The sequence below is a fragment of the Anoplolepis gracilipes genome, chromosome 16 (genome assembly GCF_047496725.1).
Source record: "Anoplolepis gracilipes chromosome 16, ASM4749672v1, whole genome shotgun sequence".
Taxonomy (NCBI): Eukaryota; Metazoa; Arthropoda; class Insecta; order Hymenoptera; family Formicidae; genus Anoplolepis; species Anoplolepis gracilipes.
In genome coordinates, this window is record NC_132985.1 from 2,523,848 (window position 1) to 2,547,812 (window position 23,965).

Here is a 23,965-nt window from a genome sequence, read left to right on the forward strand (position 1 = left end):
ACAAACTCGCCTCTTTGCGTTTTTTTTTTTTTTTCTTCATCACATTATTATTATCATCATTATCATCATCAGTATGGTGACATAACAGTTTTTTTTTCATAATTATAGTGCCGGTTTTCACTATCGCGAGAGCGTATATCGTTTGTCTTCTGTCCAGGAAGCGCAAACTCCGAAGAGGACCGTTTCGTTTAAGCTTTAAAGAGGCTGACCTTGCGAGCGTGTGAAGCAGTCGTCCCCAGGACGGCGTTTCGTCTTTCGCACGAGTGAGATCGCGGAACGTCGCCGAGGTGGCGAAGAATGTCCGGGTTGTCGGAGAAAAGGAGGAATCGATCTTTTCCTCCCTAGAGGAACCGTTTTCCCGAATTCCGGTCGTCGCGGTTCCATCCTCGAGACGATGTGGGAGTTTCATGGGACGGAGGGAATGGGAAACGGATCGGTCGGTCAGGGTATACCCAGCTAAACCATTGCCACCACATTTTACGAACGTTGCAATCCGGATGCGATTAATTGTGTCAATTAATCGACGTCCAGCGTTCCAACGTTAATCGTTGAAAATCGTTCGTATAATCGAATATGCTCACCGATACAACGCCTTATACGATCTTACACGAGTAGAAAAATAAGGATTGTCACAACCTCGGAACAGCCTCGGCGAGCGGGAACATTTTGAGCGTGATATGTTTGGAACAGAACGTGCGTCATCTCGAGAATCATCGATATTAGAAACTCGACTCGATTAATGTATTACACGTCTATAATTAAGCCAGGTATAGCCCGTAACATATGTATACTATTTAAATGTGTTTGAGAAGGAAAAGGATTTATGGAGAGGTGGTTGGATGCAGAGTTATATAAATCGCTGTGAGCTACGAAAATATACCGGCGGAAGCTTCAGATAAGACTTTTTTTTCTTACCTATCTACCTACACACGCATCGTACACGCACACGCATTTCTTCACATATTTTGTATTTGTATATATATATATATATATTTTTTTTTTTATATAGAAGTATGTGTGTGTGTATGTGTGTATAAGTATATATATATATAGACGTAACTCTCTGCGCGTCCCATTGAAATAATTTTTTTGATCTCCTCCTCTCGGATAATCTCTATTTTCATCTTCGGTTTCTCGCCGCGCATCCGCAAACAACATTCGTATAATAGACATCTCTTCAACAACGTCTTCGCGATCTAAGGCCTAAGGATTTTAGATACACATGGTTTTCTAATCGCGTTGCGATATAGAACTACCGAATTATATATATGTATATATGACTTTCTCGTTGACTTTCTCATCGCGGGATCGCATCCGGAATCCTCGCGTACCAAGTCTCCCTCTTGTGTCTTCGACGATGCTTCCCCTACAGTATATCGATGTCCAATGAATATTTTTTCTTAATATTCAGAATATTCAGTTTTGTTCTTTAGACTTTTTTGTATATCCAAGATATCTCTCGAATTTATCAGATATTTTGAATATGGTGTCATAATATCTAGATTTTTATTTATTAATTAATTTAATTGTTATTGTGAAAAAAATGTATTTATACAAAAATTATTTTAGATAATTCGTATAATATGAAATATATTATTTGTATAAGAAAATTCAATTAAAATATATATAAAATGCTATTTAACTTTTTAACAATTTTATAACTTTAAAAAAATATTTATTTAAAAAAAAATGTATTAATGATATTAAAAAAAAAAAAAAAAAAAAAAAGATTTATTTAGATATCAACTGATATATTTCTCGATATTCAAGAACGTCCATTAGACATCTGATTGCATCGGTCCTGTTCTACTTTTTTATTCGCGTGGCGGAAGCGGATAGCTTTCCTTCCTCTGAAGGACCATTATTAGGAGCTAACGGAAGATCAAAGATCATCCGAAGACTTATCGTTACACATAAATAGAGGGATTTTCCAAACGTCGGCGTACTTGCGGAGTACAATCTGACAATTCCTCGCGTTGGAAATGATCACGTGTTACGCGGGCGTAACAGAGCTCGTTGCCGAGGAAGTGGAAACTTCAGATCTGACATGAACGTTTATCAGATTGTCGTTATTTCTTCGGCAAAGCTATTTAAATCTTCAAACAAAATTTCTGACATTCAGTAGCTACTCTATGCCTTACAGATTTATAATCCCGCCGTCGCCGTCGTAAAATATTTACGACAATATTGTGCGTAGTACAAGTGAATTTTATCGAGAGATATGTTGCATTGAGCTGTTACTTCTTGGAAGTTTTCAAATTGTCACTTAAAAAGCCTTGTAAAATATAAAATCTTTATATTATAATATAAAATATTATTATAACATATTTATATAAACGAGCGTTTTTTTCTTTTTTTAAGATTTCTTATTTATGTTTACGTTATAAGTTTATATTTTAATTTGCGATTTGATAATAGCTTCGTTATGAAAAATTTCGTTTCCTCAATATCTTGTATTTCGTCCACGAATGCGTGTACCTTTCCATCGCGAGATGTTTCATCTAACGCCCTGCACTCCACATATCCTATCGTTTAGAACTCACCCTGTAAACCTACGACGTCTAAGTATAATTCGAGTCAAAAAATAGAGAACTCTGCATTTCGGGATATCGCGTGACGAGAAAAAGGATATCGAGAGGTAAAGAAAACAGGTACGCGTTAAAATGTCTATGTATGTATGTATGTATGTATGTGTGTGTGTGTATATGTTTCTGTGAATGTAAAGTGCGTGTATGTATGTGTGTGCATTTTTGTGTGGGGTGGACGCGGTCGACGAGAGTCGATGAGAAGTAAAACGACGTCCGTTCTGCGAATCGAAACGCTATGAATACACTTACGACGATTTTATTTAACGTTAATCTAATCCCACGCTAAGATGACTTTTCTAAAACTTTTCTAAGAAGGAAGACAGGAGAAAATTAACGACGCGCAGCAGAGATAACGCGCAACGTCGAGAATAACGCTAGGCCAATCACTCGCGATGAAATACATTTTCGCCCATCTAGATAATAACTTGTTCGCGTAAAGTCGCTCGTGTGCGGAGGGAAATGCAATTTGCAAAGTTTGTAAGTTTGTTCGTTTAAATTAACATATACATGATGTGTTTTTCGAGTTTGTGTATATTCGGACTCAAGAACGATGTATACTTGGCAGCAGCACGTTACGTTGTTTAGGAAAACGTTCATGCGATAGATAGATTCTACTTAACGATTTCTCTATTTACAACTAAAGACTCTATTTGCGATTAAATATTCGCGTTGTCATCTCATATTCTACAATTTAGATGCAAGTATTCGACTTGGTACTAAATATATTCAGCCTTCAATTAGATTTTGAAATTATCTATATAACTTGTTCCCCATATTATCATACAATATATAACGCACATAATTTCGCAAAAGCTTTCTTTCTTCGCTTATCACTTTATTTAATTATTTAATTATCATTTTTCGATTTTCAATTTTTTTTTTTTTTTAGATTTTCTTTTCTTTCAGATAGGTAGAACCTACTTTTTCCTCCCTTTTATGTTTCGTATAATGATTTATATAAACTAGAAAGTAATTTATCAAAAATCAAGTGTTAGTACCAAGTATCTCTTTCCGAAGACTTTTTTCAAATTAATCGTATTAATTTCTAACGAATTATTAACAGGGCTCTGTTTCGTAAAATTGCAAAATTATATAATATTAGCTGGAGAGAGCAATCTACAATGCCATCAAGTTATCTCTAAAATTTCATTTAAACTAAAAGAAATTAAAAACTATTGATGGTAAACAGCGTTTTTAAGAATGCTAATAATATGGATTCAGGTGATGAATTTCATTTCTTAAAAAATATGTTAAAATATATAAAAGATCGAATGGGCTATTTTATCAAAAATTTGATTATCTTATTGTCTTAGTGATTAAATAATTGCTAAATGTCTGAGTTTAATTAACGTTTGATTATAAACGATAGGGAATAGAAATTCGCGTAATGGTACTCACAGACACATTATTAAAAGTTAAATTTGACGAAACGCAGCTCTGGCTTAAAGTCAGGGATATCGCGTAGCCCGAGATCGATCAGATTCTCGTCGACCGCGTTGTCGTTTTAATTCTCACAGATTCCTAAATTTTACACGCGCGGAATACGTTCTAGAGAAGAAGACGAGGGAAATCGAAAGATATTCTCGCGCGCGAAAATCGCCATCTCGGCGATCCATTCTTGCATTCGGCGCCAGCTCTTCAGCTTCCTCTCCCCTCAACGGAAAAGTCGTCCTACGTATTATGTACGCAGGCCCTTCTCTTCGACCTTCTGTCACCTCGATTCTTTTCTTCGCGGCGATCTAGCCTCTTCACCGAAGACGATCATTTTCCTTGCTTTCGGATATAGTTATCCTCTGATGAAAACAACATCTTTTTCTCCGCCACTCTCTCTCTCTCTCTCTCTCTTATTTTTTTTTTTTTTCCGAATCGACCTGATTTCAACCCAGTCCTCGGATTTCAATGGCACTCGAAACTACGAGGATTACGATGATGACGACGACGACGACGACGACGACGATGATGACGACAAGGACGAAGACGAAGACGACGATGACGATGATGAAGACAACGACGACGACGACGACGACGACGACGACGACCAAGACCAAGACGACGACGCAATCGTGATCCTCGTGTACCTGTGACCGGAGAAGAAACTCTCGACCTCCCGCGCTGTTCCAGCTGTCACCCTAGACGGCGTCGTTCTTTTCGATGCGCACGTTGTTGATGAAGAAACTTACTTGCCGTTTGAAGTTCAAGTCGTGCTTGTTGAAGGTGTGAGCGTGCAGCGCGAGGGCGCCCGCCGCCGCTGGCTCTATTTGTTTCAAATGTTGTTGCATTTGCTGCTGCTGTTGTTGCAGCTGCAACTGATGCTGCTGCTGCTGATGCAAATGATGGTGATGGTGATGTTGATGATGGTGCAGCTGTTGGGGATGATGGTGGTCGGTGGCATAGCGATCGGTATACGGATTTACCACGCCTGTGGTGGTGCCTGATGAAATACCGGCCAGGCACGAGGAACCGCCACCGATCCCGACACCACCAATGCCCAGCCCGCCGCCACTTCCGGTGGTCCCACCTGTCGAACCGGCAAGCAACGAACTGGTTAGTGCCGCGGACGACGCTTGACCACCGTACGGTACCAGCGAGGTCATCATGGACGGTCCCCTGATCAGGGCCAACGTGCCGGGCTGTTGCTGACCACCCAGGCCGGTCGGCTGCTGCTGCTGTTGTAAGCTGCTGCTCGGCACAGCGATAGCCTTGAGCAATTGCTCCCGTAATCTACCGCCGCACTCCTTAATACGCTGCATCTCAGCCTCCAGCAAAGCCACCTCCTTCTCCAGGGTCGTTATCCGTGCGTCTTTCGTCTCCATGATAGCGGTCAGGGTGGTGCTACCGGGCACGCCGCCTGGAACCGCCACGCTACCTCCGAGGACGGTACCGCCGCTCCCTGCACCTGCACCCCCCGATACGCTACCTAATCCGATGATGCCGGATCCCACGAATCCGCCGATGTTACTGCCGCCGGCCACCGGCTGTCCCGAGGACGCAGTCGAGGCATAGGCCAGCTCCAGTTGTGTTTGCAGACTCTTCAGGCTCTCGTTGGTCGCTTTGAGCTCCTGATACAAGAGAAGCAACAAACGGGGAAGACGGTTACAGGTCGTCGATTCTTTCTCGCGTCATTGACTTTCTCTGTCGTGTCTCTTTCTTTTTTTTTTTTTTTTTTTTTATGTCTGTTTGATGATGTAGTTGAAATGTTGTCTGATTTCTTTGATTTTTACTTTCTTGAATGTAAAGTATGCGGTGGTACGGTTCAGAGATGTGACTACGGTGGTTGTGGTTGAGTGCAGCTTCGCTAACGCATGAGACTGCCCCTGTGTTTTTCATTTCTTTCGGAGTTTGTTGAGATAGTTTTGCGCTGTCAGCGATACCATAATGCTTTTTCTATCTTTCTTCTATCTTTCTTTCTCTTTTTCTCTCCCTTTGTCATATATTGAAATTTATTTAATAAAATAAAAGAGAGTCAACTGGAAATACACGTTACATAAAATGTAAGAAGTACATTTTTCTTCATTCTACATATTCTTTTCTTCCTGGTATATTGTTTTATTTAACAAAAAGTTTGTATACAAAAAATACGACAATTAAAAGAGTTGATTTTGAAAAATATTGTAACACAAAATAATTAATAAAAATACTTAGTTTATCTCCTTTTATAGGCGTTTTTAAAATATCAAAGTAAAAGCGATAAAATGTTCTGGTGGTAATTTTTGTGATAATTTTTCCTTTATAAATAATTATTGGCATTATTGTTTATTGTTAGATTTTCCATCTCTTTATAAATAAATACTAAAATTCGAAAAAGCATTTTTCTTCACTACACATGCTGACAGCGAGCGACATGATTTTTGCGCAATTTTTATGCTCCAATCTCTCCGTTCACGGGACAGTCTCGAGGAAGCGGAAGTGGCACCGGTAGCGTCCCGGTTGACGAAAGAAAAGCGACGTACCGCCGAGCTTCCTTCTTCTAAAATGATCTTCCTCGTTCTCTTCTCTGACATAAAGACGTTCTCGTCACTCCAAATAAAAAAAAAATACAATCGAAAAGTCAATCGAGTTGATCGATCAAAATGACGAGAATCTTCTCATCCACGCGTCTCGATATTCATTCTTCGTTCTCCCTTTCTCTCTCGAAATCAGATCTCTATTTAATTTCAGATTTGTTTTTTTTTTCTTCGATTTTTTTTTTTTTGTTCTAAGATTCGATTGACATCACACTGATCAAAGGCGATGATCGACGATCGTCGATCAGCAACGCCACGTTAAATCGATCTCACGGTCGCAAGGTCGCACGCTCTAACATTCCAATGTATTTGTGTGTGTGCTTGATTTCTTTTTTTTTTTCTCTAGATTTTTTTTACGGTGATCCTCTTCCGGACGCCGGGCGCCGCCGCAGTTCTTTCGCCCACCGCGACGTACGGCCGACATCGTTGTCCATTTTTCTGCGCGCGGCGTTTCGATGATTTCTCATCGCATACCGTTTTAACACATTCCTTACATCTTTTACGATTTGTTCTTTTTTTTTCCGAAGAACCCATTGCGATTATTGCCCAAGGGCTTATTCTATATAGGAATACGCGAGAATCCATCATTGTATCGACGCACAAGACGGCGATTTCATATATAGTAATTCGCTAATTCGAAACGCGGCCACGTCGCATGGACAAGATCTCTTTTGGATGCATGTGCGGATGCGTATCCGTACGGCGTTCCGCGATCCTGCGTAAAAGGGAATTTTATCGAAGGAGAAAAAAAATAAAATAATAATTATCGACCAACGAGTCAGTGAGGGAAAGGTCTATTCATCGAGTTAAACAGTCGCACGCGGATACGCATCTTGATGAGTTTGTGTGTGATGAGTTACGGGAATGCGAGCAGATCGATGTATTTTCCACAATGAATCGTGATCAATATGATGTATAACAAGCAATTTTTATTTTAAAAATAGTATATATCAAGAGATATAAAATTTGTTCCATAAAAGAAAATAAAAATGTATAAAAATAAAATATATAAAATAAGTAAAAAATTGTGAATAGACGAGCATAAAAATATAGAGCATTATATTATACGATCAAACGTCCTTTCAAGATTTCTATTTAGATATATTATAAAAATCGAGATTAATATTGCGTAAACGTGCGAGTGGTGGAAAATATTGATCTGCCGACACTCCCGACACTCGGTGAATGGTGTTATGGTAGAGAGGATAAGACAGTAAGATTACGCGAGGAGAACGACGTCGTATTATCGCGTCTCGCATCAGGTCGGTGCCAAACAGTCGCAAAGTCCTCCCTTGGGCCTGGGATCGGCTCGCCTTGACGCGACTTGACGACTTTCGGACCGTCCCGCTGCTTGTGCATCGATAACGACGGTTGGCGATGATAGCGGTAAGTCGTGATGGGCAAGAACGTGTCTGAGGCGTACAAGAACGAGAAGAGAGAGTATATATATAACTGGGCGTTACATTCACAGTGAATCACAGCCGAGATGATGGCAAAACATAAATATAAAAGGTGTATGAAAATGTAAATCTGTAATACATATGGATTTTTATACATATGTACATACATACGCGATAAATGCACTCGTATGTGTGTACGTACGTATATAATGTGTGAAACGGTGCATATATATATATATATATATATATATATATATATATATATATATATATATAAAGAGTCAAGACATTCCATATGTATAGAGATATACACACGGTAGAATGAGGGTGAACGGTATATATATATATATAGCGATATCATATCAATGTGTGGCTTATATGGTGTGTTTATGTAAATATATCGAAAAAAGAGAAGATTATAAAGTGTAATATATATAGATATGAAAATTATTCTCTTACAGAGGATGAATCGAAAGCCTCGTACAGCCTGATGTTGATTTTTTCGCGTGATGTATCCCGTCCATCCTCCTGATCGTCAAAACTCGGCCGAATGTCGTTTAGAATACGAATGTCATGGATTACAACACTTTTTCGTTCTCTTTCTTTCTTTCTGTCGCGTGTAAACACACGCGAGAAGAACGTCAATCTCTTTTTTTTTTTTTTTTTTTTGTCTCTGCTACTTCTCCGGAATACTTTGCATTTCCAGATTCGTCGCGCGATGCCATGAAAGGTAAGTTTTAACGGCGTGACGTACATTCTCGAGAGTTTCGCTGTCCGGAATCGATTGGCAACGTGAAAATTTTCTGGACATGTGACTGCGAACGATCGCTCACTGTCAGTGAACGTTTCGATTCGAAAGTTTTATTTTTCGAAAATTTCTCTTGACAGAAAATTTCAAGCGTCGGAAGGATCAGATCTGATTGGTTACATCGATAATTAATGGCATATCATAAAAAAAAAAAAAAAAATATTTTAATTAATATTAGTCATATAAATTAGTTAAAAATAATATTTATTTTTTACAGAACTAATTTCTGATTGGAAAGTTACTCATAGTTGCTGAGAAGATAATTCAATCGTTATTAAATTATTTGTATAATTAATTAGATATTAATTAGATTAAGATTAATAATAGGAAATTAATGTTGTGTTGCAACAGCCAAATATATTGGCTTTACTTTATACAATATATTACAATATAATAGTTTTAGCATGCATTTATCTTCAGTAATAGCATAATAATATTCAATAATATTCATCGATATATATAGTTGCAATAATTGAATAGACATTTTAATATTTAATTTATAAATACGGATTTTAACTAAATTCTTTCAATTCTTTCGATTGGATTTATTATTTGCAAATCAATCAAAATTTTACAGAAATATGATTAATTATAATTTGTAAATATTATTTATTTAATATAATTTAATTCTGTAATGTGTTGCATATTTTTATGTTAATATACAAATTAATTATATAAATTAACTGTATATCATATACAGTTTATATATTTCTCTAAAAAATACAATTGCATTTTTGCATAATTTTTCTATCTTTTTTCTCTCTATTATAATTTCAAATAAATAATTTATACAAATTCATAAATATTATGCGGTAAATTTGTATTAGCAATGTATCAATTTAGACGTGTGACCAATTAAATCCAATCTTTTTTACGCTTATCATTCCTAACACGCTTGTGTTGCACAGCATTCGCGTGCGCGTTTAACGTATTAGTGTCATAACGTATTACGTATGACTTACGTTTACGTGAATGTGCCATTGATCGAGAGCCACTGTACGATACGCACATTTATATCTACACAGACACACGCAGAAAACGTAATGCCCGACAATGAATGAAATCGAGGATTTTAGACGATACGATGAAAACATGATAAGCGTGGATTAATCTTGATGTGCACAAGAAAAAAAAAAATTAGTCGAATTATTCTCGCGGTAGAGTTTAATTTGATTTTTTTTCAATTCAGCATGCATGTAATTTGTGACAATAATGACGAACTTATGGTTATACGACTTTATTTCAACGGAATAATTTTAGTATCGTGTAGTAAATGCTTAATTGAATACACGTCTATCTCATAAATTCATATAAATAATAAATGCAACAAAAAAATCTGTCGTTAAACAAATTTGCATTTAAAAAAAAGTAGCAAATATCCTGACTCACGTACGATTTCCGATCATTTAATTTTTTATCTTTATTAAATTATGATTAAATATTAATTGTAAAATATATATATATATATATATATAATAAAATAGAAGTATCTATATGTAAATCAAAATAAATTATATATGCAATCTTTATTTTTCATGTCTCTGTCTCTTTTTCTCTCTCTCTCTCTTTATACCTTGTAAAATTTTTATATTACAATTGATTCCAATCTTTTCGCGAGTCAAATTTTATGAAGGTCGGTTTTGCATACGGTGGCTCTCAAGACAAATTATCTTTGTCTCGAAGATAAATTATTTACACAAAGCGTATATTATATACGTACATATTTACATGTACACGTGCAACGTATTCTATTAGACGCGTGATTAATTTTTCGAATACTATCTATAAAATATTTTATTAAATTATTTATAAAATTACTGAAAATATATTTCTTGCTAAAGAAGAAAAATAAATTTAAGGCAAAATGCTGTATTTTTTACGGAGTAAATTTCGCAAGATTGACTATTTGCTCCTGTCTATCTAGATTGCGTCCAAGTAGCATTAATGTGTGTGATTAGTGTACCTGTTAAGTTTTCCGTGACGGAGCCTGGCGGGAGAAGAGGTCACGTGCGTGTTGCCGATCCCTAATTTCGAGCTACGTAGTGGTGTTGTGCATGTAGTAGTAGTAATTGTAGTTGTAGTCGATGATGGGGTGACTCGCAGTGACCGTGACGATGGTGATGGTGATGGCTGATCATGTAGTGGTGGTAGTAATTGTATATGTGATTAAAGGGAGGTGAGTGACGTGATGGGCGGATATGCGGGCGTGATATTTCCCCGCGCGAACGGGGATAGAGTAAACTCTAACGTTATTCTTATCGCCTACACATCCAAAGCAGCTCATTCCACGCATTCCAATCGCAGCTCTTGTTATTTTTGAATCTCGTAATTAAATCTTGAATTTCATCAATAATCATGCCGCTTACTCGTTCCTTTCCTACGATCAATCCTTTTTATCGTCTTGTTTTTTTTTTTTTACCGATCGTGTTCGATCCGGTAGCGGTAGCGACACGATTCGTCCGATGACTCGCTGATTCGGTGACGTATCGTATAACTAGATGATTCATCTAACGTCTGATCTATCAAATTAGGTTAATAGGATAAATCACGTAATTTAGCCTTGTTACGCATCGTGTGAGTCCAAGTACTCACTTTTCATAGAATACATATGTGGTATTGTTTATGAGGAGCTGATTGTTAGATAAATTATCTCGTTTGCCGAGGTCATCGAATAAAGAGATTGTGGACGAATCGTTTTTAAATTGTTTGACATGTATGGTGCAAAAAGAAAAAGGCAGAGGAGAACATGTGGCTTCGCATACGGGATTAGTGATTTATATGAAATATTGAGGATTACGTGTTCTATTTTTTGTTTAAAATGCATGTTTTTTAAAAACTTATTTCACAATAAGTATTTCAGTAGGACTAATTATATGTTTTTTTCTTTATTATATTTTTTGTTATTTGCTTTATGATAAAAAAAATTTAGATAATAGCGAGAAATATATATAATTATATGAAATTATACAAGTTTCATAAATTAGTGAATTACATAATTTTTTATATAATTATAACAATTATATAAAAATATAAAGTATTTGCAAAAAAAAAAATTATATGAAATAAATTAATATTCATACATAAAAAGACAAAAGTAAATTTGTTAACATACCTAAATTTTAGATTTTTAAAAGTTTAAAACGAAATATGCCAATTATAATATTTTAATAAATAAATATTCTACCATTTTCTTCCTCTTCAATTTGAGAAATTAATTTCTCGAAAAATATCTAAGGCACATTATTTTGAAGACTGCTTGAATTACGGCAATTAATTACGTGCAATGAGATTGCAGCTATTAATTGCGCGCGTTTGCCGCGTTGAGAGATCGGGTTATGCTCAGAGAAATTCTCAGTGAAAAGAGAGGAAATTGAACCGAGTAGTTTCCTCTTGGCATCGAATATGTCCTGCTTCCTTGAGCTAATCGGAACGTCTTCTGCACGTTCGAGGTGTACGCGTGCTATTTCGTTTCTCTCTAGACGGGAATTTTAAATATTCTTATTATATAGACAATAGTACAATTTGCTTGCGCGAATTCCATTCGCCGGTAATAATAGCTTATGCTATTTAGCAGCTAATTGATAGAAATATTAAGAGTCTAAAATCAATAATTAAAATTTTACTATAATTTCAATGAATTTGATCCATATCGATATTACAAACACGGGAAGGTATGTATGTCAATGACAATATTCGTGCTTCCTATTGTCTCTAGCAACGAGTTTCGAATTTTTTGTTCCGAGATTACACCGATTTTAATCTCCGCGTAGAACACGAAGGACTTGTCGAAGGATCTCGAAGGATCGGTTGAAGTAAATTGGACTAACAATAAGGTACAGGGGTGATAACATGATACAACGCTCGTGCTGCTAAATTGTCGACACAATGAACAACGAGACAGGCCTTGATGCTGGTGCAATTGTTCACGCAAGAAAGTTTGCTCGAAGATCGCAAAGTACATTTTCAGGGGAAGAAAAGAGAGGACGAGAGCCAGGGTAATATTGTGCGCGGCAGTAGAGAATGTTTAGTGAGAGAATGAGAAAAAGAAAGGACGAAGAAGGAGTGAAGATTTCTTGTACTATTAATGGCTCTAATATAAATGTTGACGTGTGTCCAATTCGTGCTCGAAATTGCACCCGAAAAGAAGGGAAAACGGGTCTGTCAATTTTTCGTTCTGTCGAATCGCTCCCGAGTACCACTTAAGCTACATAGATTCCGTCTAACAAGTCCTAAGTCTAACAGGCATGAACACGAGAGTGCAAGGAGACCGGGCGAAATAGCGAATGCGATGTTGTTCGTAAAAAACATTAATTATAGCAATTGGCCACCATTAATTTGTACCAATTAATCTCCTCTTTGTTTCATAATAATTTTATTTAATAAAATGTTTTGTATTTTATACTCTCTTAAATTCGTTTAAAATTTGTCACAGCAATTTCAGAGAAAGAAAAAGGTATTTTTAAAAATCAAATTTAGTACGGAAAAAATTGATCGTCAATCAAATTAAATCATTACAGTCAATTAAATGTAATGCAAATAATTTTTCAAATTAATTGTAAGCGCGTCGTAAAAGTGGGTCAAAATGCGTGGAAAAAGCGAATCTCTGGACGAAATATAATAGTAATAGATTTCTTGAACGACCTCGCATCCGTGTACCAGGAACGCACTATAAACGAAGGTAGGGCGCTATAAACGTGAGAACGCATCTCGGGAATGTATACGAACTACGTCTGCTCTAAAGATTTTCTAAGACACGGATTGCGTGAAGAGCAGAGCAAATCATATGATGCTGGTGATGACGATGGCGGTGCTCAATTTTTTTTTTTTTTTTTTTTTTTTTTTTTTTGGTGATGTTAACAGTTAGTACAAATGCGCTCGTTTCGCTATATGACGATACAGCAGAGCAGCGACAGTTGCTGAGTGAGAGTAAGCGATATGGGGAATTTATATATTGATATATTGACGCTTCAAAAATTCACGTATTTCTGTACCATTCCTGAAAGTGACAGATTTAACGCGAGGACTTTTCCCTGCGATGCTGTCGATAAATATAATATTACCGAGACGTGTGAAAATTTTCAAATCAAGCAAATGGTATTCAATTTGTTTTCGCGACAATTCTAATCGTTATTAAGCGTTTACAATTATTATTTATGGCATCATGTGTAAACTCATTGTCAGTAACGGAGATTCTTCTTGGCATTTTATATTGTCTCACATGTTTTATTTCTACCATATAAGTTTATAGGATGTTTCAGGGCGCGCTTGCGACGTTATAAGATATCGAGAATTCCATAAAAGCAAACGAGACGATAAAGCAACAGCCTCAATAAAGCGAGGACTTGACAAGCGCCTCTGGGAAATGATGGGCAAACCCTTTTTCGAGTTATTTTTCAGAGATTTTTCCGCAATTTTCGTTCGAAATGAAAATAGGAATAGTACATCACTGCATTATGAGCGTGAATTTTTGAAAACTCTTGCGACGATGACACGAAGAGCAAAGTGCATGTTCGAAATACTCGTGTGAAAGTAAACCTGCGATTACGTGCAGACTGAACGCGAACGAGGGTACGAGTATGTGCGTGCATGTTGGAAAGACGAAGGATGTATGTACGTATGTATGTGTGTATGCTTGCATGTGTCTGTATACATATATACGCGCGCGTATGTATAATACATGTGTAAGATTACCGAGTACCGGCGTAAAACTTGTCGATTTTCCAGCTCCCCTTTGATTCGAATTTCTTTCTCCCCCAGGGAGAAAAATATTTAAAAATCCAAAATAAAGAAAACATTGCCAACTGGTTCGATAGGTATCGAAATAGTTTGATTTCGGATAACGATGTGCGTTGATTGAAAAATTGCGTTGCGAAAAGAGATATCTTAGTTAATGTAATGTGTTTTGAAATCGATTTTCTTTTTAATTCATTTCTCCCTTGTATATCCTATGTCTTTTAGAGTAAATTTTTAAACAATTTCAGAAAAAGAAATTGCGTAAAAAATAAAGTGTAGTTAATTAAATTTTGGTATAAGTGTTGCCTCACAATCAGCCTTATTGTTAGCTATAATATAATTAAAATAGATATATTTTTTTCTTAAGATTTAAAGCAATTTTAAACAGCTGGTTTTCACCAACTGTTGTACGTGTAAATGTCAAAGTTTTGTTGTCATGAACAAAATCTTTGATTCCTAGAATTTCTAAATGTGTGAATTTTTTAAACTATCAAAATCATTGGATTCTCGAATGCGCTTCATGTTTCATCTTACTTCAATTTAACTTTACATATTTTACAAAATTCTAGGATCTTTCTTAAATATTTACTATAAAACTCTAATTCCATTTTGCTATAGATTTTTTTCTATTTTATTACAAGTCGAAATTTTTCAATATTTGCATCCGCCAATTCTAAGATCCACGAACGTTTCCTGCACCCGCGAGTCTTGGAATCCTCGATTCTCCGCATTCTTGTCTAAATCAGATTTTTGCCTTGTCACATTCTGAATCGGATTTCCTGTGCCTGTTGACCGAGGCGTTGTGTTAGTAGCTTCACCCGTCTCTGCCTATCACCGGCTCCCGATCTTGCATGTATACCGTACCTTAATCTCGCCCCTATTGCGAAACACAGAACAGAGAACCCTTCCGCTCGCGAGAAGCCGATCGATTTCGGGGGCAACGATCGAGTCGAGCCGAGTCGCACGAGACGGACGGAGAGGCTCGCAAAACCCTGTTGTGGTCCCTGAATCGAGAGTAGGCCGTCCGTATAAGAATAAGGGCTACTCCACTCACCCCCTGGCGCTCGCTTGTTCGTTTTTTGCTTTTGTTCCGTTTTTTTTGTTCCTTTCTTTTTTTTTTAATATTTTCTCAGATCAGGTGACACAGTAGTTCAAGCGTGAGCACGATAACACGGGGCGAAAAGTAAAGCCACTGGCAGTGCAATAACTGCAAACTACTTGCAAGCAAACTACTCATACAGAATAATGAATAGCGATTAATGTTAACGCATATGCATATATACATATATACCCGCATATATGTATACGGTGGTACAGATAAATCTCGGAAAATAATTATAATGGATAAATAAATATACATATATATACATATGTGCGTTAAAAATGCATAATGAACGTTGATCGAAATGTGAGTGACACACACAGATATATATGTATATACATATGTACGCGATGCATAATGTATGTATACATATATATACATTTAAATTTATAATTATGAATATATGTATGGCGACACGGATAGAAATAGCTTAAGGACCTGCTTCTGGGCCATCGACTGCATTTGCTGGAACATGATCCTTTCCTCCTCTTTTCCTAAAACAGCAGAAAGTAACGAGGAACTCTTGGGGGAACTGTTTGGTTCCAGGTTCACGGATCGTCGATGTAGTTTATGAATGTGTGTTTATGTGTGTGTGTGTGTGTGTGTGTGTGTGTGTGTGTTTGTATGTATGAATAGAGATCTAATAATTCTCGCAGTAATTTGCTTCTGCGCAATCTTTTTTTTTTTTTAATTTGCTCTACCTCTACATATTATGATTACTCGTGTATAATAATTAATACAGTTTAATTAGAGTGTATATAGTTAATTATAGCTTTCTTGCAATTATAATAAAGTAGAATAATATTATATTAAAGATAATATATATCTTTAATAATAAAAATAATTTTCTTCCCTCTCTTATTGTTTCTATTTGTTTAGAAAAATAAATAAAAATAGAAAAAAATGTTTTAATATATTAGCGTAGCTCATTTAGAATACTTACGTGTGCCAAATGCAAATACAATATATTATTTTGATAATAATAGTTGTATCGTGAATTTAAAGTCTTGTTTATGACACTTTTCACAACTTTCCTAATCGTTTCAATTTTATAAAGTATGTTTGTATCTCTCTGTGACATTATTTTGCGAGATTAGTATTCCCTCGCGTGTGACGTCTTCTCGTTTGCTCGCTATTATTTTCATAGCAAGTTTATGTGGATTACGATAATGCTCTCAAAGAGAACAGATTTGTCCGCTTAGGCGAATTGTGGTCCGCGAATTTAACGAGATAATTCGATCCGCCTTTATGGAGCCTTGTCGAGGCGAACGACAATATTTACGCGGAAAATTCGTTACGGAAAATTGGGTTTTCTCTTCGTTGTAGAAGGATGCCCGGTAAAATATCAGGTGTTGTTCATTTGCAAACTAGCTATTGGCTTCACAAAGTTTATTCGGATAGTTATCACATGCGTTTGCCGTACGAAGTCTCATTTATAAATATAGATATTTGGCAAAATATTATTTGATTTTTATTTTGCAAAAATGTAAATAAAAATTTGTCATGTGTTGAAAAATATTTCTCTTTAAAAAAATTACAAGTGGAAATCAAGCGAAAAGATGTCTCAAATTGTTTCTAATGAAAAAATTTGTGGTAAATATCTAATTTTTGCAAACTGTATCATTTCTACTGTCGCTTCTCCTGCCAACTTTTGAAATTGATGCAGATTTTGTTTCCCGTGGTATTATATATGTTTTTTTGTTAAAAATAAATACTTTATTACTATATATATTTGCAAAATTAATTTAATTTAATTTAATATCTAAACTATGTATTATGATTTTCCACAATTCAAAATTATTATGCTTTTTGAAAAGACTAAACAGCTGATTATTACGAATAGTATATATGTTATTTTTTATCTCAAAATGAAAATTTGATAAAAATCATGCATTAATGTATTAATTTTTGGCGTTACAAGTAAATCTAAATCTATTTATTTTTCATTCAATTTACATTGTTGTTCGATTTCTTTTATAATTCAATCTTATGATGACATATAAATATTTCTTAATAAAATGAAATATGGAGAAAAATGATTAATTAAGGAAGTTTAAAGAAATTCAAACAATGTCTCACCCATCCCCTTGTTCTGGAGCATCTCGAGGAGCTTCTTAATACTTTCATCGCGAGCTTGCAGCGTTTGTTTTTGCGTTTCTATTCTTAACTCCAATTCCTGCAATAGAGAAAAATCAATAGTTAATGTAAGAAAAGTTAAGGTAAAAAAATTATAATAATTAAGAGTTATTTTTTTACGATTTGTCTCTATTTCATCGACACATCAATTCAAAAAGATTTTTATTTTTAAAAAAATTGTTATTATTTCTTTTATATTTGCATCAATAATTTATAATTGTTAAAAGCTAATGCGCTCTTAATTTAGAGATAAATTAATACAAAAAAGGGCTTTGAAAGCCGAACGTAAGATATCAGAGCGTAAATGAAAATGCAGTTTAAAGGAAAAGAATTCAAATTTATTCAGACATTTCGGCCCCTCTTCGGACCATCCTCAGTGATATAAAAATAGTAAATAATTAACAGTGAGGGCTCTTACAATTGCGTGATTACATTAGATATAAGTCGTAGTTATATAAGTTAGTTAATATAGTTAAAATAATTAGATGAGTCCCCTAGCGGCCTACCACTACGTTTAAAATGTAGAGATGTATATTCAAACGCACTCCCAAATGCGACGCTATAATGGCGAGATTAAAAAATGCAAAAAAGCTGAAAGGAGACCCATTACAATCACAAGTATGCGAGACAATGCGTATACAACTGTCTTGTACTGAGTCAGACGCACGAGTGAAGACCACAAGGTCGAAAGCTGTTTATCAAGCGTCAGTAATAACACTCGACTTTCAAGAGAGTAGGGATTAAATCGTTCTTTATTTATCGCATACTTGTGATTATGACGGGTCTTCTTTCGGCTTTTTTGTATTTTTTAATCTCGCCATTATAGCGTTGTATTTGGAAGTGTATTTAAGTATACACCTCTACATTTTTACCTAACTCTCAAACTGAACACATTTTTTTTGCGTCCGCTTCAGATTTAGATTCGCCAGCTCTTTGCATTGAATAAACTGTTTAAATTGCCTTTTCAGTTATAAGTCTCTTTTGACATAAACTTTTTTTGGATAAGTTTCCAACCTCAAGATTTTATTAATATTTTTTGGATTAACAATGGATTAAAAATGATACAGATACAAAAGACCCACGTGTTCAATTTGAGGTTTAACTATGTAGTTAAGCCGCTACGGAACTCATTATTTCTAATGTAATCACGCAATTATAAGAGACCTCACTGTTATTTATTTATTAATTTTGTATTATTGAGGATGATCCAAAACGTGTCTGAATTTTAAATTCTTTTCCTTTAAATTGTGTTTTTATTCACGTTCCTACATTTTGCATTTGGCTCTTTTTGATTAATTTATCTATTAATTGAGAGCCCATTAGCTTTTATTATTAGAACTACGTGATTTCGATGTTTTCTTAATGTTTTATGAATCTATTGTTTTAAATGTACACATGGACAAGTACAAGCATAATAATCACCATGAAATTTAACTAGTTGTGGAATGTTATAATTAAACCTTCATTAAAAATAATACATATAGGCAATTTATGGTCAGTTACATAAAATGTTAATATACTACATTACGACTACGAAGTTATTTCAGCATCTGTAGATGGTACCATCAGGAATGTAAAATTGAAAAAAATTAAGATGAAGATTTACAATCTTTCTCTCACATACACACACACACACACACACACACACACACACACACACACACACACACACACACACACACACAATATTCGAAAAATTTGCATTATTTTATAAATTTTTTATATTTTTGTGTAAAATGACTCAAATCTATCAAAAAATAATTTAAAAATAAATTCTTCAATAAAGAGAATTCGACTTTTCTTTAAAAATTTCTCTTGAAAATATTTTTAAATGGCTCTTACGAAGAAGCTTTGCAGAAGTATACATTATGTATCTTCTACAGATACATCAAGTGCAAACTTTGACCAGGTCGGATAAAGAGTACTTATAATTTACTACTTTCATATAACATCAATGCTCTAAAAAAAGTTTAACATTTCAAACCATTTAAACGTGTAATAGAAATCTGTTTTATAGCGAAAGACGAAGAACGCTATTTTTATGAGATTTTGTGTCCATGCACTTTGTACGGGGTTATTTTTGTAAAAACCGATAATGTCTTTATAACCTTTTCATACGCTCGATTCACGCGTATATACATACGGGGATAGAGATGTTTTAACACATGAATTTATGTATGTACATATGTATATGCATTTTTCATATACTCCAAAATATTCATGTGTTAAAACATTTTTTTCTTCCTATGTGTAAGTCAACAATGAATAGTGTCACTCGCTTGGCGCCCACGTAACAAATTTAGCGCGTCTCTTTGACGGTAGGAAAATAATTAGTCTGGAATTAGACGTCCGCTGCTGGCCTTTTGCCGGTCTTTTCCCGCTGTGCAACAAAAGCATTCGTGTACAATGTTATCTGAGAGCTTAGACGATAGCGCATACTGTGAAAATATAAAAATTTTATAGCCGAGATTTCAAGCAACACCTGATAATTAATTCAATTAAACTTCTTTAACGAAAATTTTTAGAAACCTTTATACGATCGTATAGATGCGTCTCAGTTGAATAATATTTTTAAAAATCCATATTATTTGTTTATTTAATCTCAAAGTACTATTGTCGATAACAAATCATACAGTTATAATAATCTTGCAAGAATGAAATTATAAGACGTATTAAATATATACAAATTAATTAAAAATTAAATAGATTAATCACAAATTTGATCAAAAAAAATATAAATATTTTTTTTTCCTTACAAAAAATTATGATTATTATACAATATTATTGAAAAATTATTAACAACAATTTTTAAGAAATTGGTTTAGCTCTACCACATAATTGTGTGTCTAAATAAGTCGTATACTAAGTCGAAGTTATAAAAACGCGCATACATTGCACTACCGTAAGGTATTTCGGGCTTCATAAATAACAGTAGACTCGATCGTCAGTTTTGATAATGACGAGAATTTACGGAAAGACGAGAAATCGAGTGCATAAACTGGCAAATGGCCAAAGGCGACCAGTTGCTTCCTGTACGTTGTACATTTGACCTGTCTGCGACATTTCGGTCGAGATAGTTCATGCTTATGGGACAAATATCACTGCGCTTCTTACTAAAATGAACTACTTCCTAGAGGAATATCGCAGTCAATTTAATATCTCTTCAAATTATCGTGTGCAGTCAAATTGCACATACTACGAATTGTATTTACTACAAATTGTTTTTATCTTGTATTAAAAATAAAATATCGTGCTTCATATAAATTCTGATGTAATTTTGTATACATTAAATGTAAAAATTATTAATAAATATTGTATTATGTGTCAAAGTAGTTTTTGTTAAGTAAAAAAATGTAATCGTGAGCGCGTTGATATTAAAAATAATGAGCTGATATTAAAAATAATATTGATATAAAAAATATTTCTCTACAATACACTTAAAGTGTGATGTGCTTCAAGTAGTTAATACAAAGATACTGTGTCATATTAGTATAATATTTTTATTTATTGTTAAATATTCTTATTTATTTTTCTAAAAAAATAAAAATTAATATCTACACTTTTCTAAAAATATTTAAAATATTCATGCTCTTTAATAAGTATGGAATATAGCTGATTAAATGCCAACATGCTGCATTTTAACGTTAAATGTATCGATGACGCTCGTTCTTGCCACTGCAGGTGATTAATGAATTTATCACAGGGAAACTGATATTCATGTTGTTAAAATTTCCAGAAGCCATAGTCAGACAATCGTCAGACAATTCTGTTCGTTCAGACAATCGGTCGTTTACCTCGCATACGATATAAATTCTTCGTCTATTTCGAGCAGGCTCGTATGGTATACGAGAAGTCAATAAACCACGAATACATATCGCCAGACGGATTATTTCGCGAAGGATTTCATTGCGCATCACGTGCGTTTACCAATAGACACCGTAAATGGGCTTTATATAAATCAGTGACATACTCTTTTAAATGGAAACAGTGTATTATCACTGATAAGCAAGAGGTTCCAATTATATATAATATATAAATATATTACTGCACACAGAGAAACACTCACTAAAAAGAATGAGTTAGTGATAATGGTTAATTTTTTCATTGAAGGTTTTTTTATTGCTATTTGAAATTTTATTAATGATAGTAAAACATAAAACATAGAAGCAAATTGTGTTTTCACTAAAGATCAGTGAAATATTCACTACTTTTTCATTGTTTTGATTAGTGACATCTCTTGATTCAGTTTAGGAGAATATTATTGTATCCAACAATTTCGATAAAATTTTAATAATGTACTATTAATTTAAAAAATCGTATCAAGAAGAAAATTTGTCAAAATCTTAAAAGTCAAACTCACGTTATTGCAATTATTGTTTAAAAAATAACTATAATACAATCTGTTATCCTTCTGCGTATATTTAGACGAAAGAAAGTAATCTTTGTATAAAAGACACATCAAAATTCATAAAATAAATAAAACAAAATGTAATTGAAGTTTTTGAAATATTCGTGAGAAAGATATGGGAAGGGTCTGGAGTATTTCTTCTGAATATTCAAGCATATGAGAGACATCGGAAGATTGAAAGATAATACAAAAATATATATCTGACAGACGCGCGCAAAAATGTTCACAAATGTCAAAAATATTCTCAGTACTGTCGACAAGAAAGGAAGAACAAGAATAAAAAAAAGGAGCTAACCTGACAATTCGCAGTATTCTCAAATTTGCGCACCGACCTGAGAGTTTCCAGTTTTCTTTTTACTTCCGCATTTATCGTATATCTCTATTATTTCCGAATTATATAATGGGATCCCCCTTTTCGAGGACGCGGAAAATGTTCGTGATGGCGTGTGCTATTCTATTTTGAGCTCGTGACTGCATTATTTTCGACGTAAGACGCGGAAAACCGACCTACGGTCACGCCGGTTAAAATTAATCTTGCTAGCACGTGGCCGGAAATTAATTTTCCTTCGGAAAGATTTGACCAGCAGCAGAAAATACAGGATTATATAACGTCATTATTTTACAGAGATAATTTTGTGTCGCAGTAAAAAGAGATCAGTTTAAATCCACTTTATGGCTTAGAAAAAAATAATCTCATAATAATCTAGACGTTAATGTTCATGACTGACCTTTATCGTATCACGAAGTATGGCGATTTCTCGAGTCAGATGCTCGTTCTCATTGTACAAAACTTCCATTTGCTGCTGTATCTCAACGTTTGGCCCGCGCATTCTCATTCTGAGCTCCTCTTCCAGTTGACGGACCATCATGCTTTGTTTCTGTAACAAAAAAATATCCATAATTCACCTATAAATGTGATAATTTACAATATATAAGAAAAAGAATTAAATATCAAAAACTTTATCACGTTTTTTCATTGTCAAAATTTTCCATTTCTTGAGATTTTAAATTGAAAAAAACATTAATAGAGATATTAATAGATATATTAGTAGAAGTTGGAACAATCGTAATAAAAATTGTTACATGATATGTAATAAAAAAACCGTGTATACTTTTAACTTATGCTAAGAAGGTTTATCCATTTCTTTATTTCAATTTTTTCTTATTACAATACATACTTAAATCCTATGAAAAACCCCGTAGAGACATATGGGTTCTCAGCGGGCCCTAACCCGTGTTTCGTCGGTTCGTAGCCGACGATGCATTAAACGTAGCCCACACTCGTCCCCCCCCCCCCCCAAAAAAAAAAAGTATTTCCCATACCGGGAATCGAACCCGAGCCTCCTGGGTGAAAGCCAGGTATCCTAGCCACTAGACCATATGGGATCTTTACATAATATGTAATATTAAAATATCACATTTGTTATTTTTAGATTTAAAATTTCGCTTCTACATCAAAGATTATGAATGCGTGAATTTTTGAAATTTTAAAACGTCGATAAAGTTTTAAAGTTTGTGCTCGAAATATTAACAAGAAGCAAAATTTAATTGTGCACGCGTCGTTACGTCGACAATCGCGTTACACGGCGGAAACACCGTTGTTTTATCCCGGTCGTATGCATTTTTTACTCTCTTTCTCTCTCTCTCTCTCTCGTATAAATGTGTGGTAGACTCTCGAGTGATATTGTTCCTCCAAGATTCTCTGGTCTTAGCTCGTTAGATATCGTTAATGACGCCGGCGACATAAGCGCGTGGGTGGACAAAAGTCGCGTCGCGAAAAAAAGAA

At 34.7% G+C, this 23,965-nt stretch overlaps 1 protein-coding gene and 1 non-coding gene across 9 annotated transcripts in view; both read right to left on the bottom strand.

Annotated features, from left to right (window-relative positions):
* Brp (ELKS/RAB6-interacting/CAST family member bruchpilot) overlaps positions 1-23,965 on the bottom strand; it is a 76,040-nt gene that overhangs the window by 32,581 nt on the left and 19,494 nt on the right. For 4 of the 8 annotated variants that reach the window (XM_072908288.1, XM_072908287.1, XM_072908286.1 and 1 more), the window contains exons 2-4: positions 22,908-23,057; positions 17,715-17,811; positions 16,074-16,129 (exon numbers count right to left, since the gene is read on the bottom strand). In XM_072908288.1, coding sequence (XP_072764389.1) covers positions 16,074-16,129; positions 17,715-17,811; positions 22,908-23,057 — 303 coding nt within the window. Of the gene's footprint in view, positions 1-4,768; positions 5,648-8,451; positions 8,825-10,763; positions 10,931-16,073; positions 16,193-16,402; positions 16,412-17,714; positions 17,812-22,907; positions 23,058-23,965 lie in introns of those variants that run through there. The other 4 variants (XM_072908283.1, XM_072908289.1, XM_072908293.1 and 1 more) reach the window with 4 other exon arrangements.
* Positions 23,494-23,565, bottom strand: Trnae-uuc (transfer RNA glutamic acid (anticodon UUC)). Its single transcript has one exon. It is a non-coding gene; the product is annotated as a tRNA-Glu (tRNA).